Source organism: Hakea prostrata, chromosome 8 (assembly GCF_041222555.1).
Source record: "Hakea prostrata isolate BN-2017 chromosome 8, UWA_Hpros_2, whole genome shotgun sequence".
NCBI classification, from domain to species: domain Eukaryota; kingdom Viridiplantae; phylum Streptophyta; class Magnoliopsida; order Proteales; family Proteaceae; genus Hakea; species Hakea prostrata.
The window spans coordinates 11685310-11703467 of record NC_142607.1 but is presented as its reverse complement, the minus strand read 5'-3'; the positions used below and the strand labels follow the sequence as shown (position 1 = coordinate 11703467).

Here is an 18158-nt window from a genome sequence, read left to right as displayed (position 1 = left end):
TTGGGAGAGGGGAGCCCAGTCAGGAGATGATCCGAATTCAAATTTTCAGCACCTCGACTCAATCCAACGGATGTAATGGTATTACTTAAATGAGGACTAGCTTTTTCATCATGGAAGTTTTACTGCATTTGGGTTTTAAAAAAATGTGATCTTTTTACTAGAAGCCCATTTATTCAAGCACAGGCCCAAGGCCTCTAATTCAGGCCTTAAAACTTCAGGCCCAACTTGCAATATAGTGGGCCAAGGTCCACTTGTGAATGGCCAATGCTTTTACAAACCGTTGGATTGGAATTACTAAATTTAATCTCTACATATCACCGTCAAGCGAGAAGGTTCCAGATGTTATCTGATCCAAATCCAACAGCTAACGCGTTTTCAGTTTCGTTAGGTCTTGAGTCTCTTGACACACAAGAAACAGAAACCTATAAAAACCAGAGTAGCCCTCGCGAGAATCGTCAAGCAACACCGAAAGAAGATTTTATCAATTTCTTTCTACACAACACCGGGGGGGGTTTTTTCTTTTCTTTCTTCTCAAGGTTCTCAAATTTCAACTTCTACCTCGATATCCACTGCGATTCATATAATCCTCATCATGGCTGGAGGAACAGAAGCGTTTCCAGATTTGGGAAAACACTGCCAACATGCAGAGTGTCATCAACTCGATTTCCTCCCCTTCAAGTGTGACGGATGTGGAAAGGTAGGTAATTCAACTTCAAAGTTGAAACTCATACAATAGATTGATTCGTTTCTGAATCATCTCTTTGAAATTCTATAGTTAATTTGCTACTGGGACATGAATTGTGTGTATACAGGTATTCTGTTTGGAGCACAGATCGTTCAAGTCACACGAATGTCCGAAATCTGATGAAAAGAGCAGGAAAGTTGTGGTGTGCGAGAATTGCTCTGTTTCGATAGAGACGACGGGAAGCAACGAGGAAGATGAGAAGATGGTCTTGGAGAGACACGAGAGGTCTGGAGACTGCGACCCATCAAAGAAGAAGAAACCTAAATGCCCTGTAAAACGATGCAAGGAGATACTGACCTTCTCCAACACGAATTCCTGTAAAATTTGCCAGCAAAAGGTGTGTCTCAGGCATCGATTCCCCACCGACCATGTTTGTAGAAAGGGGGTTCCTGCGGCTGCCGCTCCTGGCACTGGTTACAAGTTCTTAGTAGCCATGGCTGCTAGAAAGGTTGCCAACTGTGGGACAAGCTCTGGTTCGTCTAGTGCTGCTTCTGCTTCTTCTCCCTCTGTAAAAGCCTACTAGGGTGCAATTGGATGAATTAAACCATGTATATCTTTGATTTATTTTCAATATCTGTGCTTGGATTTGGTTTTTGTTGGAAATTCTTAGTTCAATATCGATTAGCCTAGAAAGATACATACGTGAGGAAGGATCTTGAAAGTAAAGGGTGAGAGGAAGCTGATCACATCTTTGCACTTGGGGTCAAGGTTTAAAGTATCCCACTATACTCGCGGATACGTATCCATATTTGACCCAACCGATATGATACATCTCGATACGTCTCTCCATTGAATTACACTAAAACACATTAGTTAGAGCGATACAATACACAATATAGGACGATACGTCTCTTAAAATCATCTAACCGATACGATACTCGATACCGATACTTTAAACCTTGCTTGGGGCAATACTGTTAACTCGGTTGTACCCAAAATCTTCTAGTTGTAATATTCAGTTTTCTATGGTAGAAATTTGTAACATTTGTAACCAATTCGTAGGGCAAGAGGCCTAAAATACTAAGGGGGCGTTTGGTTCTGCAATTCCCTTGAATCAGATTCTAGGGAATCATGACTCCAATAAAATAAATTGTTTGGTTCACACGTTGAGTCGGAATTTAGATTCTTCAAGAATCACCAAGAATCCACAATTTACACTAAAAAACTGAATCTACTGAGGTGGTTTCCAAACAGACTCACATAATTCAACCCAAATATAAATATGGATGATTCCCATAGAATCACCATTATCGTGAAAGATTCAGACATATTCACTTTCCAGAATCAGGGTAACCAAACAATTTTTTTTTACAAATATGATTCTACAGAACCTAATTCCACAGACTCATGATTCCCTATAGAAGCGTATTCCAAGGAATTGCGGAACCAAACGCCCCCTAAGGGTTCGTGGCTTGGATCAGATGGTGTTTGACAAAATAAGTCGTTCTATCATTCTTTTTTTTTTTTTTTTTTTTGGGTAAACAGTCGTTCTATCATTCTTATTTCTTAGGAAAGGCATAGATTCAAAATTAAAAATGGGTGCAAACTCGTTACTCGTTCTGTCATTATTCAAAACAAAAGGCAGCGGTAAAATTGAAGACAGGAGAAAACATTTAATGCAAATTTCTTTCACAGACAACTTTAAATTCCACCAATGGTTGTGGTGGCCTAGCAGTCCCAAACATTAAAAGGGACGTCAGCAGGTTGTTATATCATGGATATACAAACTCCAGGATGTCAACCATGTCCTTTTTGGCACTACTAAAACCTGTGATTTCTTGAGAAGCGAATTTATTATGCAGTTTAGACGGCAAAGCAGAAGAGGATATGTTGTTGATGAAAGGAAAACAAATGAGGCAACCATATCTACAACTCTGTTACAAAGCTACAAATTCTAAAGTCATCCCAGAAAGCAACTAGAATCTAAAATCTAATTTCTTTTCAATCTAAGTTTCAAAGCAAAGAGGGAAAAACTTAGTGCAACAAGGTACAACAACACTGCTGATTGTACACCTTCACATAAATTTGCTTCACAAAATTCTCATCAGATCAATTAGAATGAACTCGTGACTCTTTAGCTCTTTAGGCCTGCCAGAGCTGGGAGGGTTCAATGCTTTGTTCCTCGGTTGACTCATTGGCACCCCCATCAATCATTAGTCTGAAGAAAAGTTGATGTTTAGTTACCTATACTGATAGGGAAGGCTCTTACACTGGTCACCGATCATAGAAAGAATGTAGGTTACATCTGATGTTTTACTAGTCAAGGCTGTCGTTTGGAAGGAGGCATGACAGCGAGAAGAATCTTCTTTCTTGGACCCTGCAATAACAACAATCCTAAGGTAACAACTGTAGGAAGACTGGATACAAATTTATCTAATGGAAGTTACTGTCAAATACTAGAGGCCAGTAACATATTTTTTTCCTGAATACTTGCAAAGAAGCATAAGTTAATCAAACATTGCCACCACCGAGTTGATTAATGAAAGAAGAAATGAATACCAATGGGTTACTCATGCTCCACTTTATTTTTAGGGGGAGGGGGAGGGGTAGGGTTTCAGGTTTGGAATCTCCCAAGCCAAACTGACTGCCGCGGTGAAACTGTTTCATCAACAGGGACCCACGTGGACAGAATGCGAGTGCATGGGAATGTATTCCCCACACTGCCTCATGGAGTGTTTACCAACCAAAAACATGAAGTAATACACGGGTGGTTCAAGCCATAAACTGCATCCCATCATTTTATTCATCATACATTTATACTATGAAAGAAAACGGGTGGCATGAGAAACTTTGGTTGCGGGGGTGGGGGGAGTGTGTTCAAACTATGACTGGCATCCATCATTTTGTTTATCATACTAAGGAAATGGGTGGTAAAAACCATCTATAGCATCCACAATTTAGCTTATCATACTTCTCCTTCCACCACCTTCCTCCCGTCCGCAACCTACATCCTCATCGGTGAAAACCTAAAAAGGAAGGGGGAGCTGCTGTTTTGCATGGAACTATCTTAAAGAAAGGTGAATCGGCAAAAAGTTTGTACTCTGCCTTTACACAAGATCATGAGTGAAAAAGATTACCCTGGTCATGATCTGAATGGCTCAACATGATGAAATACTGACTTATTACAGCCTACTGTGGCATAAATTCCAACAAGGAGCAAGCTTCTCTTGGTTCATCAATGATCAGATTTCTGCCCCAATATACCATTCCCAAGCTTCAAGGGAAACTTTCATTTATTTCAACTATTACGAACCAGTAGAAATAAAATACAATATTATGATCTTCAAGATGTCATTGGCATTTCCACACACGCAAAAGAGGAGAAAGATGTCATTGGCATGATGGTGGCCATAAGAGAGTGATAACATGGGTGTCACTGACGCAGATGCATGGCTGAAGCGGCCTGACCCATTTGGGAAACACAGGCCAAAAAGAAACAGGTCCCAACATGGGTAACGGTGAGCCTGTAGGGAGAGAGGAAACCCTGAAGAATCCTGAGTTGCAGGGGAGGGAGAAGAGTGAACATGAATAGACACAGCCCCACAGGCCCTCAAACCATAATTTGTTCAATTGAATATCTCTAATGATGGGAGATTACATAATATAAAAACAATTGGAAGACTCATAAGCAGTAAGACCATCTACCTACTAGTAGTCTAATTCACAAAAGGAAGCTAAAAGGGATAGGAATCAAATATCCTACTCAGCTCATTTCTTAAATAACTAGAACACAATAAAGAGAGGACATCAATTCCCCAAATAACATAACTCCTAAAACTCTACTAGAGAATCAAACTGGATCTGGTTCATCTCTATCTGAAACCCAATTGGGTTTGGGTTGGTCCAAGGCAACCTATCTGCATCACTGGGTAAAGGCCTATTAGGACATTTGGGGTATTATTTTTATTAGACTAGTAATCTGAGTAACTATTGGCTTGTTATTATTTACATGCATGTAATTGTTATTAACCAGACTGATGGAGTAGAAACTTCAAGTTTTGAGAAGGTGTTGCACAATTACCTACAGCCAACTGATGCCTTCCTACACCATTGCTTTTCTCGCAACACCCTGTCCTCTGCATTTCCTTTCATGGTTCTTCCTTTTTCTGTTATCTTCCTCCTGTTCCGACTTGCACATCTGTTTCTAGGTGGTATTTATTGGGCCCAAGGTGACAGCATGTCTTATTAACAATTCAGAAGTTAATGTCGATATATGTTTATTGTTTTGTTTTCTGAGACCCATGCCTATATTATTCTAAGTTTGTTTTTTATATGTTGGCTTTCTCACATTAGGACATTACAAACATAATTATATCAAATTGCATTAAAAAACGACTTATATGTTTCGTATAAGGCTATAAGCATTAATCTGTTTTGAGGTCTCATCTAGACTTCTCTTTGTTCCCCATCCCCCCCGGTGACTGACTCCCCCAAGAATAGGCTAATTGTTAGTGCCTGGAATCTCACCTCCTCCTTTAGGCCTTGTACCCCCCCCCTTTTTCTCCCTTTGTATTCTTGGCGTTGCTGTCTTTAATATATTTCTTTATTCATCCAAAAAAAAGCATTACCTGTTTAAAAAAAATGTATATATTTCTGAATTACGTATGGTCATCAATTACATGCAGAGGTGGCTGCCTTGCCGCCATGAAAAGTATTGATAAATATGGTTCTGAGAGGATTCTCAAGATGGTCAGTGAAATGGAGTCTTCTCCAAATGATAGTTGTCTATATAAAATTGAAATCAACATTTAAAGTTCAAAAACAAATGAAATAGAAAATTCCAAAAACATCATCCAAGCAGAACATATGCTATATAATGTAACCAAACACAAAAGGATAACATCCAGTATAAAAATACAGTAGTTAGAACACTAAAATTACTGTTAGCAAAGACGAGGAAATGAGAACGCAATACCATGGGTATTCCGAGTTCTTTGAGGTCATTGTCCCCCATCTGCCTCAATGCAGTCATGTCCACCTGCAGATTAACATATTTAATGGCAGCACTGAAAAGGACAAACATAAAGAAGCTTGCATGCTGCAACATCATTAGACAATGTAAATATTCCATATTTTGGTTTATCTAAACCAACATATGGTTCAGGGGCTAAAGAAAACCAAACAGCACAGTGTTCCAGGCCCTAGTAACTAACCATATGTTTCAGATGATAAATCAGGATCATCATCAGATTGGCACCTTTCAAGTAACCAATTATATAAAAATCAAGCTGTAAGGCTTACCCATCCGAAAAGAAGGGAAAGGAAAAAAGCAGGACATAATTCATCTGAGTCCGATACAAGAAAAGAATTAACTCCACAAGATGGGTACCACTAAGTGTAGGACAGCCAAGGGTAAGCAAAGCCTTTAGTCAAACAGCTAATTAGCAGAAGGGGGCAATCAAATTGAAGATGAGGAGGATAAGGGAAGCCAGAAAACACTAGGATTTCTGTTAAGCACATTCACACACACAAAAAAAAAAGAGGCCGACCCCGGTGACAAAGGCTTCTGCACAAGCACAATTTTGTGGGTTTTTTTTTTTTTTTTTTTTTTGGGGGGGGGGGGGGGGGGGGGGAGGGGCAGTTTTCCCATGCAGTCTTACCCCCAACAATTTCTGATAGGAGGCTGCTTCGATGCCTCAACCTAGGGTAACAACTGCAGTCCAGAAACCGTTGTGCCGAGGCCTGCCCCTTGTTAGCACATTCAAATTGAGAATAATTCCCCAAGTCAACATGGGTGTATTTGATTATGGACTTGAATATCATTAGAATCGTAGTGCATACTAATTTTAATATCAATGTACTAGAAATTCTATGAATTAAAATCTCTGCAACCTGGATGATATGGAAGAATTCATCACAACACACTACCTCTGCAAAATGAACACATTATTTGTATAACAAAGCAGAGTCTGGTCATTTATGAGAATACAGTGGTCCCCATGATTAAGTAGAAGTACAACGGAGGACATGCAAACTTGATCATACTGCAATGCATCTTGTAGAGATACAAACCCACCATATCCCAAAATAGAAATTCACCAGCCCCCAATGTGGCCTTAAAAAAATCTACCCATTAACCAATCAAACACAAGACTACTTAATTAATTTACCCATAGAACCACTTAGACACTCAAAATTAAGCCTTTTAAGGCCCAAAGAGGTTGGTCTGCTCCAAGAATGAGGCTCTTCACTTTGCTCTCCCCAAACAGAAAATATTTTGATCTTTATGGTTCTCAACAAATAAGCAAAGCATGACTCCAGGCCCTCCTCGCTAACAAGCAATAACAAACTTGTCTCCAGAGGTACAAGTAGGAAATATCTCAGAAAGGTATAGTCTATGACACTTACTTCCTCAGCCTGAAAAAGGATAGCATATTTCCCCAGACCCAGTGAATGTAAAAGGCTGCCGACAGTATGAGGTTCATCACCCTACACAAGAATCAATAAGAAGTCAACCACATTAAACTAGTTCAAATGATGGACAGGATACTAGCTCCAGAATTTATCAACAAAACAATGAAATTGTAACACACTAGTATTCGATTTCATTGAATTAGACCATCTATAGCTCAAATGCAATAACATAATTCTATTCATGAAAAGGCCAAATGGAACCGAGTGGCAGACTCAAGAGGTAGGAAGATTGATGATCCATTGACATGTACACAACTTGGAACCAGAATGCACAAGACTAATCATAGCACCAACATTTACCCAATTCACAATTATTTATATGTTTAGTGTTGGTAAAATACATAGAAGCAAAACCCTAAACTAGGAATGTTAAATAAAATAAACAAGTCTTTTATTGTAAACAAACCATGCAAATCTTCTCAACCAGATATCAGAGCACACATACCTTTTGGATATTTATTCCTCTAGCTAAGAGAAGTTCAATCCAAGCAGTCAAGGCTTCAGCCTCCCAAGGTCGAGCATGGACAACTAAAACGTACTGCCTTCAATGACCTGCTGACCCACAATAGCATTACAACCCATTGCCAATCACCACAGGCCTCCGCTCTCTCCTTGCTCTCTTTAGGGCTTTGGGCCCATCTCTGGTTGCTCCAGAAACCCTAGCTAGGTGCGCCAAACGATCACCGTCACCTGAGCTTCTCAGCCCTCTGCCTGCTTATGTCGAGTGCCTTCATGGCTCACTTCCACCTTGTGGGGCCTCTAGGCCCCTTCCACCTTTATATAGGAAACTTTCTACCATCGAGCACAGCCACAAAGCCCTCTCTGCCTTCATGCAGGGCCTCCCACTGCCTCTCCCTCTCCACCTTCGTAAAGTGCCTCTTGAGTCTTGACTACCTTCAACAAGGCCCCTCAGGCCCTGCTGCACTGCATTGGGCTTTCCAGGCCTAGGCCCTTCTTGTCTCTTGCATAGCCCTCCATAGCCTTTGCCAACTTCGCCAATGTCCCAAGCCATCAGTCATCAAGAGTGAGCCTCCTAAGCTCTCTAATGACTTCACTACGGCATTAAAGGCATTCTGCTACATCTGCCAAGCCTTCCAGGCATGCTGTTACCTGCTCAATGCATGCTCCTCTCTGCCCGCTAGTGGTTCATCCGCTTGAATTGTTGATATTACGTATGTCCATGGCAGTAGTGTAACTGGTGTGAACCAGCAGGACCTCCAAATCGAGGCCTCAAGAAGACCTAGGGCAGCAGCCCTTCTTCCCACGACCCTACTGAAGAACCGAACCAGCAAGGGCAATTTTGTCATTTTCCAGGTGCCCTACATCATCCAACCTAGTCTTTAAACAACAGAAACTCACCAGGACTCCAGATGTATTCTTGCTTCGCTGTTTGGATAAATCCGTGATAAGATATGACAGTCCTAGTGACGTAACCTAGGAGTACTGGGCCAGCCTTCAGGATCTTAGGTTAGGTTACTGCAGCATTTAGGACTCTTAGAATTCTGCAATTGGGGTTTCAGATTGAGATTTAACAAGGCAGCAGCTGATTTAGGGTTTTAGAGGTCTGCGGCAAAGGAAGCATGGCTCTGAGACACTGTGGTTGGGTAATTTAGGTCTTGGGGATGAATTAGGGTTTCTGTAGGGTTCTAACAGGTTCTGCCAATGCTGAATTTGAATAATCCCAATGCTGCTTTCACTGTTTTCCAATGGCAGGCTGAATTCTAGGTTTAGTGCTTGTAATTTTAGGAGAAGATTAAAACTATGTTAGACCTTTAGGGTTAGGGCTCTACTTGAGGTCAAAGGTGAGCAGGAGGGTTTGAGGGAAACTTCCAGCTGCCTGAGTCCTATTAGGAGTTCCTTTATTTTAGTTTATTTATCTTGCAGCACCTGGAGTTCATTTATCCTATTAGGGCTCTAGCATTTCCTCCTCTTGGGAACCCTTCACAGCCCACAGCCCACTTTCACCTTCCAAGGATTGTAAACAAACCAGTTTTGGTTGACAGATAAAATATGCGCAGAGATTTTAGCCAAGGTGCAAGTGTGCCGTGAAGGGTTCCCAGGAGAAGGAAACGCTGCAGCAGCCTTCTTCTTCTTCTTCTCTGGCAATCTTCATACTTTATAGCAACTGCAGCAAGTGAATTTCATTCTCTCCATAAACCACAGCAACAATTCCCAACCTAGAGCCTTCCCAGACGCTCTCCGTCTTCTCTTTTTCTTGCGGCAGCCTCGAAGAATTCTCCAAATCGTAAAGACCTAAACCCTTTAATCCCTACCTCAAACCTCTTCCTCTTATGGAAATAACCTCCCCCTACCCACATTAACCTTCGACCTAAGCAGTAGCCAAGTCCTACCCCCCAAACCCTAACTGACATCCCCTTGACCATTCGAAATCCACAACCCTACATCTGAAATTGCAGGAACTCAAGTTCAGACCTAAGTAACAATCAACTGACTCTATAACCATATTGGCCAAACCTGGACAGCAACCTTTTCAACCCTAGAGTGACCCCAAAAACCCTAGAAACCCTAGCTGCAAGGTTTTAACCTAACTTACCCCGCCACAAGGTCTTGAAACCACAACTGGGTCTGCTATTCATCAAATAATCAGCAAAAGTCGCCCTCCCTCCTTGGTTCACATCAGTAAGCTGCACCATAGGAATTGAGAGTATGATGGGCCATCTTGGTTCCTATGGCCAGAATCCTGCTCTCCAGATAGGTCCTAGAAAACTCGATAGGACTGATCACCATACAAGTCTAGAGCGCTATTCAATGACAATTTTTTGGGGCATTTAAACAATGACAACCCTAAGCCTACAGCAGCCACTACTTGGCGGGATATTGATGTTCACCTTATTGGCTATACCTGCTGAACTCAACAGAGCCACAACTAAACCCATTTTTGTTCTTCTGTACAGTGCCAAGGAACTATGGGATGCCAAACAAACACGAACACAACCAAATAATAATGCACAAATATATGAATTTTGTCATCAACTCTGTGAAACCACCCAAAAAGAGTTCTCCCTTGACTACTTTTGGCAACAGTGGCTTCTTATTACCCTATTTCCATGACTTATACTAATGCTCAGGAGTGTGAGATTTAAGTTTCATGGTATTTAGGGGTTTAGTCCGACGTATGCCCAGATCAGCGTACAAGTTCTTAGCAGAGACTTCTGCCACATTACCCAGGCTCTAAATTTGGTAGAGCATGAGGAATGGCGCAGGCCTGTTATGATGACCTCTACCCACAGCATCTTCTTTTGACAAAAAACCAGCCACTGCCACAGATGAAAGGGCTAAGTGCGGTTATAGTGGTTAGGGTTTACTCAAATCACGATGCTAGAGAGACTGGTTGGATGCTTCATGGTTGCCTAGGGGAGGGCATGGTGGGAATCAAGGGGTCCTCTCACCTCAGGCTCACCTGTCTTAAGCCACTATGGTTCTGCCTCTACTACAACCTCATTTCTTTGGACCAACTGATGTAGATTGTAGACCACAAGCCCATATGAACCAACAGAAACAAGCCCCAAAACCAGGATAGCAAGGCTGTGGGATGTGACAGCTGTGAGAGGCAGTCTGATCTGAGCATGCGGCACGTTATTGTTGGTTTGGTGAAGCATTACATAAGACAGCTCCACTATACAAAGAAGCATGAATGATGAAGACCAAAACACCATTCAAGTCATTGTTCACGGGAACAGTCTCAAATCCAAAATAATGATTTCAGAAGATTATGTAGTGGAGAAAGGTATTATCATAATGCTGCCATACTCTAGATTCTATTTTCAGTTGTAGAAAGAAAATTTAACTTCACTTTATTTCCAGTTTTACTTCGCTACTATTTTAGAAGTTTCTATTTGATGCGTATAGCAAGCTTTTATTTTAGTTGCTTAGCATTAATTTAGTAGTTTCTACTTCCTTAAGTTTCCATTTTCAGACATTCCATCTTGTAAAGCTTTATGCCAAGCTATAAATACACCCTTTTATCGCAATAGAAAATTAAACATTACAGAAATCAAATATGCGACCTAATAGCATCTGTTATGGAGTAAAATCCATGTTCAATATCTGAGTAGCTGCAGATGGAAGGAAAAAGAAAGAAAGAAAGAAAGAAAGAAAGAAAGAAAGAAGAAGATAAAGACACTATAAAAGTTTCAATTATATTCAGTTTGTTCATCATTATTGTGTTGATCCTGGCTGCGATAGATCTTCTATTGGTCTCCTGATCAGGGTTAAGTTTTGCATTACCAAACAGTACACAGATACATTCCCTTGGGCAGACCACAACCCAACTGGCTTTCTAGAAAGAGATGAACCAGGTCCAATTTAAGTCACAGTAGAATTTGGGAAATGTGTTACTTGTGGAAATAATGTTCTAGGTCATTTTATTCTATTTATTTGAGAAGTTCAATTGCTAGGATATGTGGTTTCAAATAACTTTTAGTTTCCTAATTTGAGTTAGTGTCCTAGTTAAGAGAGTAAGCCTTAGTTTAGGAGTTCTAAAATTTCCTTTATATATGATGTAATCCCCATCATGGGAAGCACATTAGAAATATGAACGGGTTTAAGGCTTTGACAACCTGCATGCCTTTCTTCCCATTCATCTACCCTATTCTAGCAGACTATTCCTGGTCTGCACCAAATGACTCCTTTCCAGAGACACATACCTTCAATGTTACCCATTCAGGTACAGTTCCTGTTTCTCCATCTCGTTCTACTTGGTTTCTCAATTCTACAGCCTTAAACCTATGACCAGCTCCTCGGCATTCCTCATACCTATACCCATTGTTTGAAAAGGACGCAATCAAGGCCAGGTTGCTAATAGGTTCCCTAAATTTTGGTAATGGTAATGTTTCACAGCTCCTAAAATATCTATAACTTCCATTCTACATAATATCTGAATCTTTTGTTAGAAAAATTGGGTCAAAGACTGAGCAGCATCCACAGCACCACAAACCACTGCTTTTGAATGGTGATAAAATTAAGTTACTGAGAGGTGTCTGGTACCCCCAACAGCTCCACTTTTATTCAGAGTACATCTGGTGTAATGTTACTTCCATGAGGCTTAGAAATGTGTTGTCGGGATGACCTTGGGTATATGACAATGATGTAAGTATTGGGGGAAGAAAGAACTAGTGTACCTTTATGCACGAAGAACATAATGTTGTACTTCATCACCTAACCTGCCAGCTAAGATACAAGAGAAGCACTCAATGCATGCCAACTACCAATCAAGAAGGGACAAGTTTTTTAGAGCTATTAGCTCTTTCACATGGTAGTCAAAGCAACAAGGTGACCAAAGCGATTGGGGATTTGCCTATGCGATTAGGCAACAAAGCGGCGCCAAGGCGGCAATAACGCGACCAAAGCGGTTAGGTCAAATTTTCTCAATACAACTACTTTAACTAATAAATTTCTATTATAAGCTAAACAAATATTCAAGAATCACATTCAAAAAATAAAATTTCAAGCATCAAGCATAAGTTCATCTCATCAAGCAACATAAACTATGACTATGAACTATATCAAATCATGAGTATGAAAATGAAAGTAGTAATTTTATATTTTACATGCCTCTATAATAGTGTGATGCCAAATAAGTGTGTTATTTACTTAATGATTCATTGATTGCTGATTTCGAAATAACTAACTACTAAATTCGTATACAGCTTTGTACAATAAAATTTGGTTTAAAAAAAATAAGAAAATATCCTTTTTGATTTCTGCCTACCTCTTCCTCAAGCTCTGTCCCCCTCCTTCCATCTTTCAGGATTGATTTGAGTATAGGGCCTAAGCTAGGAAGGAATCGTCCCACCGCCTTGAGGTTTTGAATGAGGGGCCTTGGAATGGATCCACATCGTATATTATTATGTACAAAATGTAAAAAAAACAACTGCTTTGGTATCTAGGCGGCAATAAGGCGCACAATGAGACAAAGCGGTAGCAATTAGGCAAAATAACGGCTGAAAAACTGCATGTCTTTGTTGGCAAATAAAGCGGTTCTTCAACTGCCTTACCATGGACGCTTCGAAAACCATGTTCTTTCCCAAAGTCAAGTTGATAATACCAACATAGAATCAAGCCTGGTTTTCAACCCAAACACAAGGGAAGAAGTGGCTCCTCCACTTCAAGACAAGAGCCCATGGAAGAGTTGCTGCCACTAACTTTGAAGCAACCCAATGGTGCTGCCTAAAGTACTTGTCCCATCTGACACTCAGCATGCCCTTGATTTAGAAGACACCAAAAGGCTGAGGATGGTTTTGCAGAGAGAGACTACGGAAGACAACAAATGGACACAACTGCGGCAATAGAAGTTGAGCATATGGATTTTGTCATGCCCTTCAGTTTTTTGACGAAAGAGTTTTATGCCAAGAAGACTCCATTCCTCGTGTTTAAAAACAACCAGAGATCTGTTCAGGATCAGTCTAAGCTGTATAGACTTGTTACTTCCCAGTCAGCCTCCCAAAAAAATCCTAACACTAATAGGACTTGACTTAGGAAGGGGGGGGGAGAGAGAGAGAGAGAGAGTTAGCATGATGACACATTTATACCCATCATGGGAGAAAGAGAGACTAGAGATTATCATAATTTCCCTTGTCAAAGGCCTGCTACTGCTGTTGCCTCCTCCATCATGAGGATAGGACTGGTGTATCAATCCAGCCTGTGAGTGGTGAGTCATGTCCAAGTGCCAACTTCTCGGTGAGTTATGTCCAACTTCTCAAGCGATCCTTGGTGCTTAATATCCAGGACCTGCTTTGACTGAGGATTCAGTCTTCGCTATTATCATCCTAGCTTTCCCATTGAAAAACAGGATAAACAGAGACTGGTTGCAGATCAAGCTCTTTCCCTCCCCCTTCTTTCTCCTTTTCCCCCTTTTTTGAACCCTAACAGCCCCACCAAGTGCCCAAATCCTAGTTTTCCAAGGACCCATGTTCTATAAGTTCTTGACCAGCTTCCATACACATCATCCCACAATCACCCTTGACCTCTGATCCTAGCTGCAGCTCACTCCCCCCATCTTAAACCTTAAAATTAGAGTTTTTTTTCGCCAAACCCTAACATCAAGAACTTGATTCCCATCAGTCTACACATCCATAACCTACCAAACTACAAGGACTACACCTACACCTACGCCTACCCACCTGAGTTCAGTCCCAGTTACAACACTGTCCCATCAGTCTCTTTCCACATTTCAAGGATTTCATGCTATTTGCCCCATCTCGAATCTCTAATCAAATAACCTTACTTTTATAAAAGAATCCATACTTGAAACCCCATCCCAATCCACTGCAATCCTATCCAAGTTATCTTAGTCCCCATTTGAATCTTCACACACCCTACCTAAAGATCCTAAGGAACCCTAGTCCCCCCCCCCCCATAAGTCTGTTGTAATTTAGAGATCTTGGCACAGGTCCTAACTCAACTGAGACCACATAACGAAGATTGTCATACAAAGAAGACTGCTTAAGGTAGGCACCAGTACTCAGAAGTACACATCTAACTAACAATAACAACAACAACAACAACAACAAGCCTTGTCCCAACTAAATGGGGTCGGCTACATGGATTCTTGCCCTCCAATCAGTTCTACTTGAGGCCATGCTAGATACAAGGCCTAAGCCATGCATATCATTTCTCACCACTTCTCCTAAGGTTATCTTAGGTCTACCCCTAGCTCTTCTAGTTCATTCATTTTGGATTATATCACTTCTCCATACAACGACATTTATAGGCCTCTGTTGAACTTGATTGTGCCACTTCAAACGACATCTCGTAGCTTATCACTTATGGGAGCAACTCCCAGACCAACTCTAATATGATCATTCTTTGTCCTATCCTTCCAAGTTTAGCCACTCATTCGTCTTATCATCCTTATTTCCACTACACTGAGTTTATCTATATGATTCTTTTTAACAGCCCAACACTCTACATCGTACGTCATAGTTGATCAAACGACGATCCTATAGAATTTTCTTCTAAGTAATGGAACACGTTGATCACACAAAACCTAAAGGCACCTCTCCACTTCATCAACCCTATTATGATTCCTTGGAAAACATTATCCTTTATATCACCTCTTCTATTTATGATTGAACTAATGTACCTAAAACAATCACTCTGAGGAATCTCCTAATCGTCAAGTTTCACCACCTTATCGTCTGCCCGATCATGATTAAAGATACAAACTAAATATTTTGTTTGTCTTAATTTAAAGCCTCTTGATTCTAAAGTTGATCTCCATGATTCTAACTTGGTATAAATCCCTACTTGAGTCATCTATCAAGAAAATATCATCAACAAAAAGCATACACCAAGGAACCTCATCTTGAATGTCTTTGGTTAATTCATCCATTATAAGTGCAAATAGATATGAGCCCACAAATGATTCACAAATTTGGCACATTGTTCCATTTACAAATGGAATAGAACTGTACACTTATCCCTCTTTTACAACAACGCTGATTGAATGGTTGAAACAAAACTACTATTTCAAGGAACTTAAATGGTTTGAAATGGTATTAAGCCTTCTTGACGAGATTTTGGGAGGGGGACCATGTATATAAAGTGACCTTTGCACGAAAAAAATTCAGTAAGAGTTATATAATACATTCAAATTTCTAACAGATAAAAAAAGTGTATTACCATGAAACTGGTAACAATATCAAAAGATACTCTTCTAAGAAAGATAATGCAGCCACGTAGGATGCATCTCATCTAAATTAACAATTATACTGTTGATACACGTAAATCTGAGGGAAACAGAATAAAGTTCTACCGTATATGAAGCCTTCTGCATGATACCACTTGGAGGAGGGAGCCGTGCAACAGATTTTGCAGGATCAAGAGCTACACCAGGTTTTGTCATATAGGGCATATGAACGGTAGATCTGGAACTATCGATATCTTTGCCCATATAAGATGGTCTAGATGCATTGACAGGTCTCATTGGCGGGCCCTGCCGGATGTCACCCATGCTCCGTGGAGGTGAGAGACCCCTAGAAGTCCCAATTATTCTTTCAGGGGACCTACGTCTTAATCCTTCCGAAGTCCATGACGAGTAGGATTTTCTCAATGGGTCCATATGGAGTAAATCATCTGCACTCCTTGTTGGGGGAATGCGCCTCACAAGGCCATTGGCCTTTGGGTCAGGCATACGCTGATATGAATGATTAGCAGCCATTGCTGAGCGTTCTGCTCTAGGCAACTTTTGACGGAGGTCCATGTTAGGATATCCACTCTCACTCCTGCTACCCTTAGACATGTTTTTCCTCATCAACTTAAAACGCAAATCATCTCTGCCGATCGGACCGCCTTCAATCATTGACAAAAAGAGAAAGTCAGCATGAAAAACAAGAGTTGGGACACAATATAATGATATTGCGAGCCTGCGACACTAACAAAAACTAAGATTCAGTTGTCTTTTTACCATCCGAATCATCATCACTTGGGCTCCACATTTTGCCATCTCTCCTTTGTCTACAAGTCACAATTAGCTCATTAATTTTGATAAAAGTTGATTGAGCTAAAAACAAAAGTAAATACTTATGAACGCCAGTTCAACTAACAACGGAGACCACAAACGGAAGAAAAGGCAAACCAGAAAGTCAAACCCACCGTTTACTGTTGGATTGGCTCCCATACAGCGGTGGTTTCTCCACATTACTCCCCAGTCTCTCCCTTATCGATCGCTTACCCCCCGACGTTCGAACTTGATCAGAACGAACACCATCCAATCCTTGTCCCGGTCTCTTTACAACCTTACAAACATCAATGACACCTTTTGTTAGAGGAGAGGAAAAGAAAAGTTCCGATAATCAAACATGAGCTGAAACAACTGATAAAAATTCAACATATAGAGTAATGAACGGAACCTAATCGAGCCTTGAACAGAAATAAATAAATAAAAACTTAGTTTCAGCAAGAAGGGTAATGGAAATGAAGTACCTGACCACTACGCCCGAGGGTTATCGTAACCTGTGGTCTCGACATTTCTCCCTGAGCTAAATAAAATTGGCGGAGTTTCAGGAGCTGAAACCTACGTAAGTAAACTAGCTTAACGAACAAAGAGTGAAATCAGGAATGAGATCCATCATCTCCAAATCGAACAAGTCTGAAACCCTAACCAACGCCTCATCATCTTCAAAGTTCAAATCGAAGAAGACTGAAACCCTAACCGAAGCCGCATCATAGAAGAGACGAAAACAATCACAGAGGAAATGGCCTAGCTATTCCTATTTCATTTACAAATTGAGCTATCACACAACTATTTTCAGGCTTTCTTCAATAAAAAATCGTCGAAACGATGAAGAAAAAGAGATCGCACAAAGATGCCCAGCTTTTCCAGCAGGGACCTTTTGGCGAAGGGAACACCTTGCTCCGCTGTGTAACTCTCTTCGGTAAAAGACCAAACTACCCGCAACATCAATGTCTTATATATAAAGTTTGTAAGGATATCTTCGTCATTTACCCAAAAGGTTAAAAAATCATCCGTTGTGCATAGTTCTCTGCTTTGCATAGCAATCCACTTAGATGCCAAACAATATAGGTTGAAATTTTAGCATGATTTCAAATTTAAAAAGTTCAAAATAGACTTGTAATTTTTTGCTTTTTCAGCCTATTGTTTGGTATCTAAGTGCATTGTTGTACAGAGCAGAAAGTTATGCACAGCAAAGGATGTTTTCTAAAAAAAATAAAGGTGGAATATCATCAACAAACATGAGGGAAATATATAGAAATGAATATCTTTTCTTTTCTTTTCTTTTCTTTTTTTTTTTTTTTTTTTTTTTTTTAATAAAGACGCTTTTATATTGAAATTGGGGATGGGGTCACGACGATATTACATATGCCATCGAGCAAGGTTTAAAGTATCCCACGATACTATACGATACTAGCCGATACGTATCTATATTTGACCCAACTGATACAATACATCTCGATACGTCTCTCCATTGAATTACACTAAAATGCATTAGCCAGAGCGATACAATACACAATACAG

General features: G+C 40.5%; 2 protein-coding genes across 2 annotated transcripts; one reads left to right on the top strand and one right to left on the bottom strand.

Moving 5' to 3' along the window:
* The first annotated feature begins 526 nt into the window (after positions 1-526).
* Positions 527-1449, top strand: PMZ (zinc finger (AN1-like) family protein). Its single transcript, XM_089166710.1, has 2 exons — positions 527-697; positions 813-1449. Exons 1-2 carry the CDS (start codon positions 593-595, stop codon positions 1266-1268), a joined length of 561 nt encoding a protein of 186 aa, XP_089022836.1. The 5' UTR covers positions 527-592; the 3' UTR covers positions 1269-1449.
* An 807-nt stretch (positions 1450-2256) lies between these two features.
* On the bottom strand, positions 2257-17547 carry LOC149006905 (uncharacterized). Its single transcript, XM_089165066.1, has 7 exons — positions 17105-17547; positions 16775-16917; positions 16587-16636; positions 15936-16471; positions 7094-7174; positions 5661-5723; positions 2257-3062 (listed from the first exon to the last, which is right to left on the bottom strand). Exons 1-7 carry the CDS (start codon positions 17147-17149, stop codon positions 3006-3008), a joined length of 975 nt encoding a protein of 324 aa, XP_089021192.1. The 5' UTR covers positions 17150-17547; the 3' UTR covers positions 2257-3005.
* Between the last annotated feature and the right edge of the window lie 611 nt (positions 17548-18158).

What these genes read in the sequence shown, in the direction of transcription:
- PMZ (XM_089166710.1), top strand. Translation starts at nt 593, where the DNA reads ATGGCTGGAGGAACAGAAGCGTTTCCAGATTTGGGAAAACACTGCCAA. An exon ending in AGTGTGACGGATGTGGAAAG is followed by an intron (nt 698 to 812) that starts GTAGGTAATTCA and finishes GTGTGTATACAG; the next exon opens with GTATTCTGTTTGGAGCACAG.
- LOC149006905 (XM_089165066.1), bottom strand. Translation starts at nt 17,149, where the DNA reads ATGTCGAGACCACAGGTTACGATAACCCTCGGGCGTAGTGGTCAG. An exon ending in TGCAGAAGGCTTCATATACG is followed by an intron (nt 7,175 to 15,935) that starts GTAGAACTTTAT and finishes ATTCTTGTGTAG; the next exon opens with GGTGATGAACCTCATACTGT. An exon ending in AAGAACTCGGAATACCCATG is followed by an intron (nt 3,063 to 5,660) that starts GTATTGCGTTCT and finishes TTGTTATTGCAG; the next exon opens with GGTCCAAGAAAGAAGATTCT.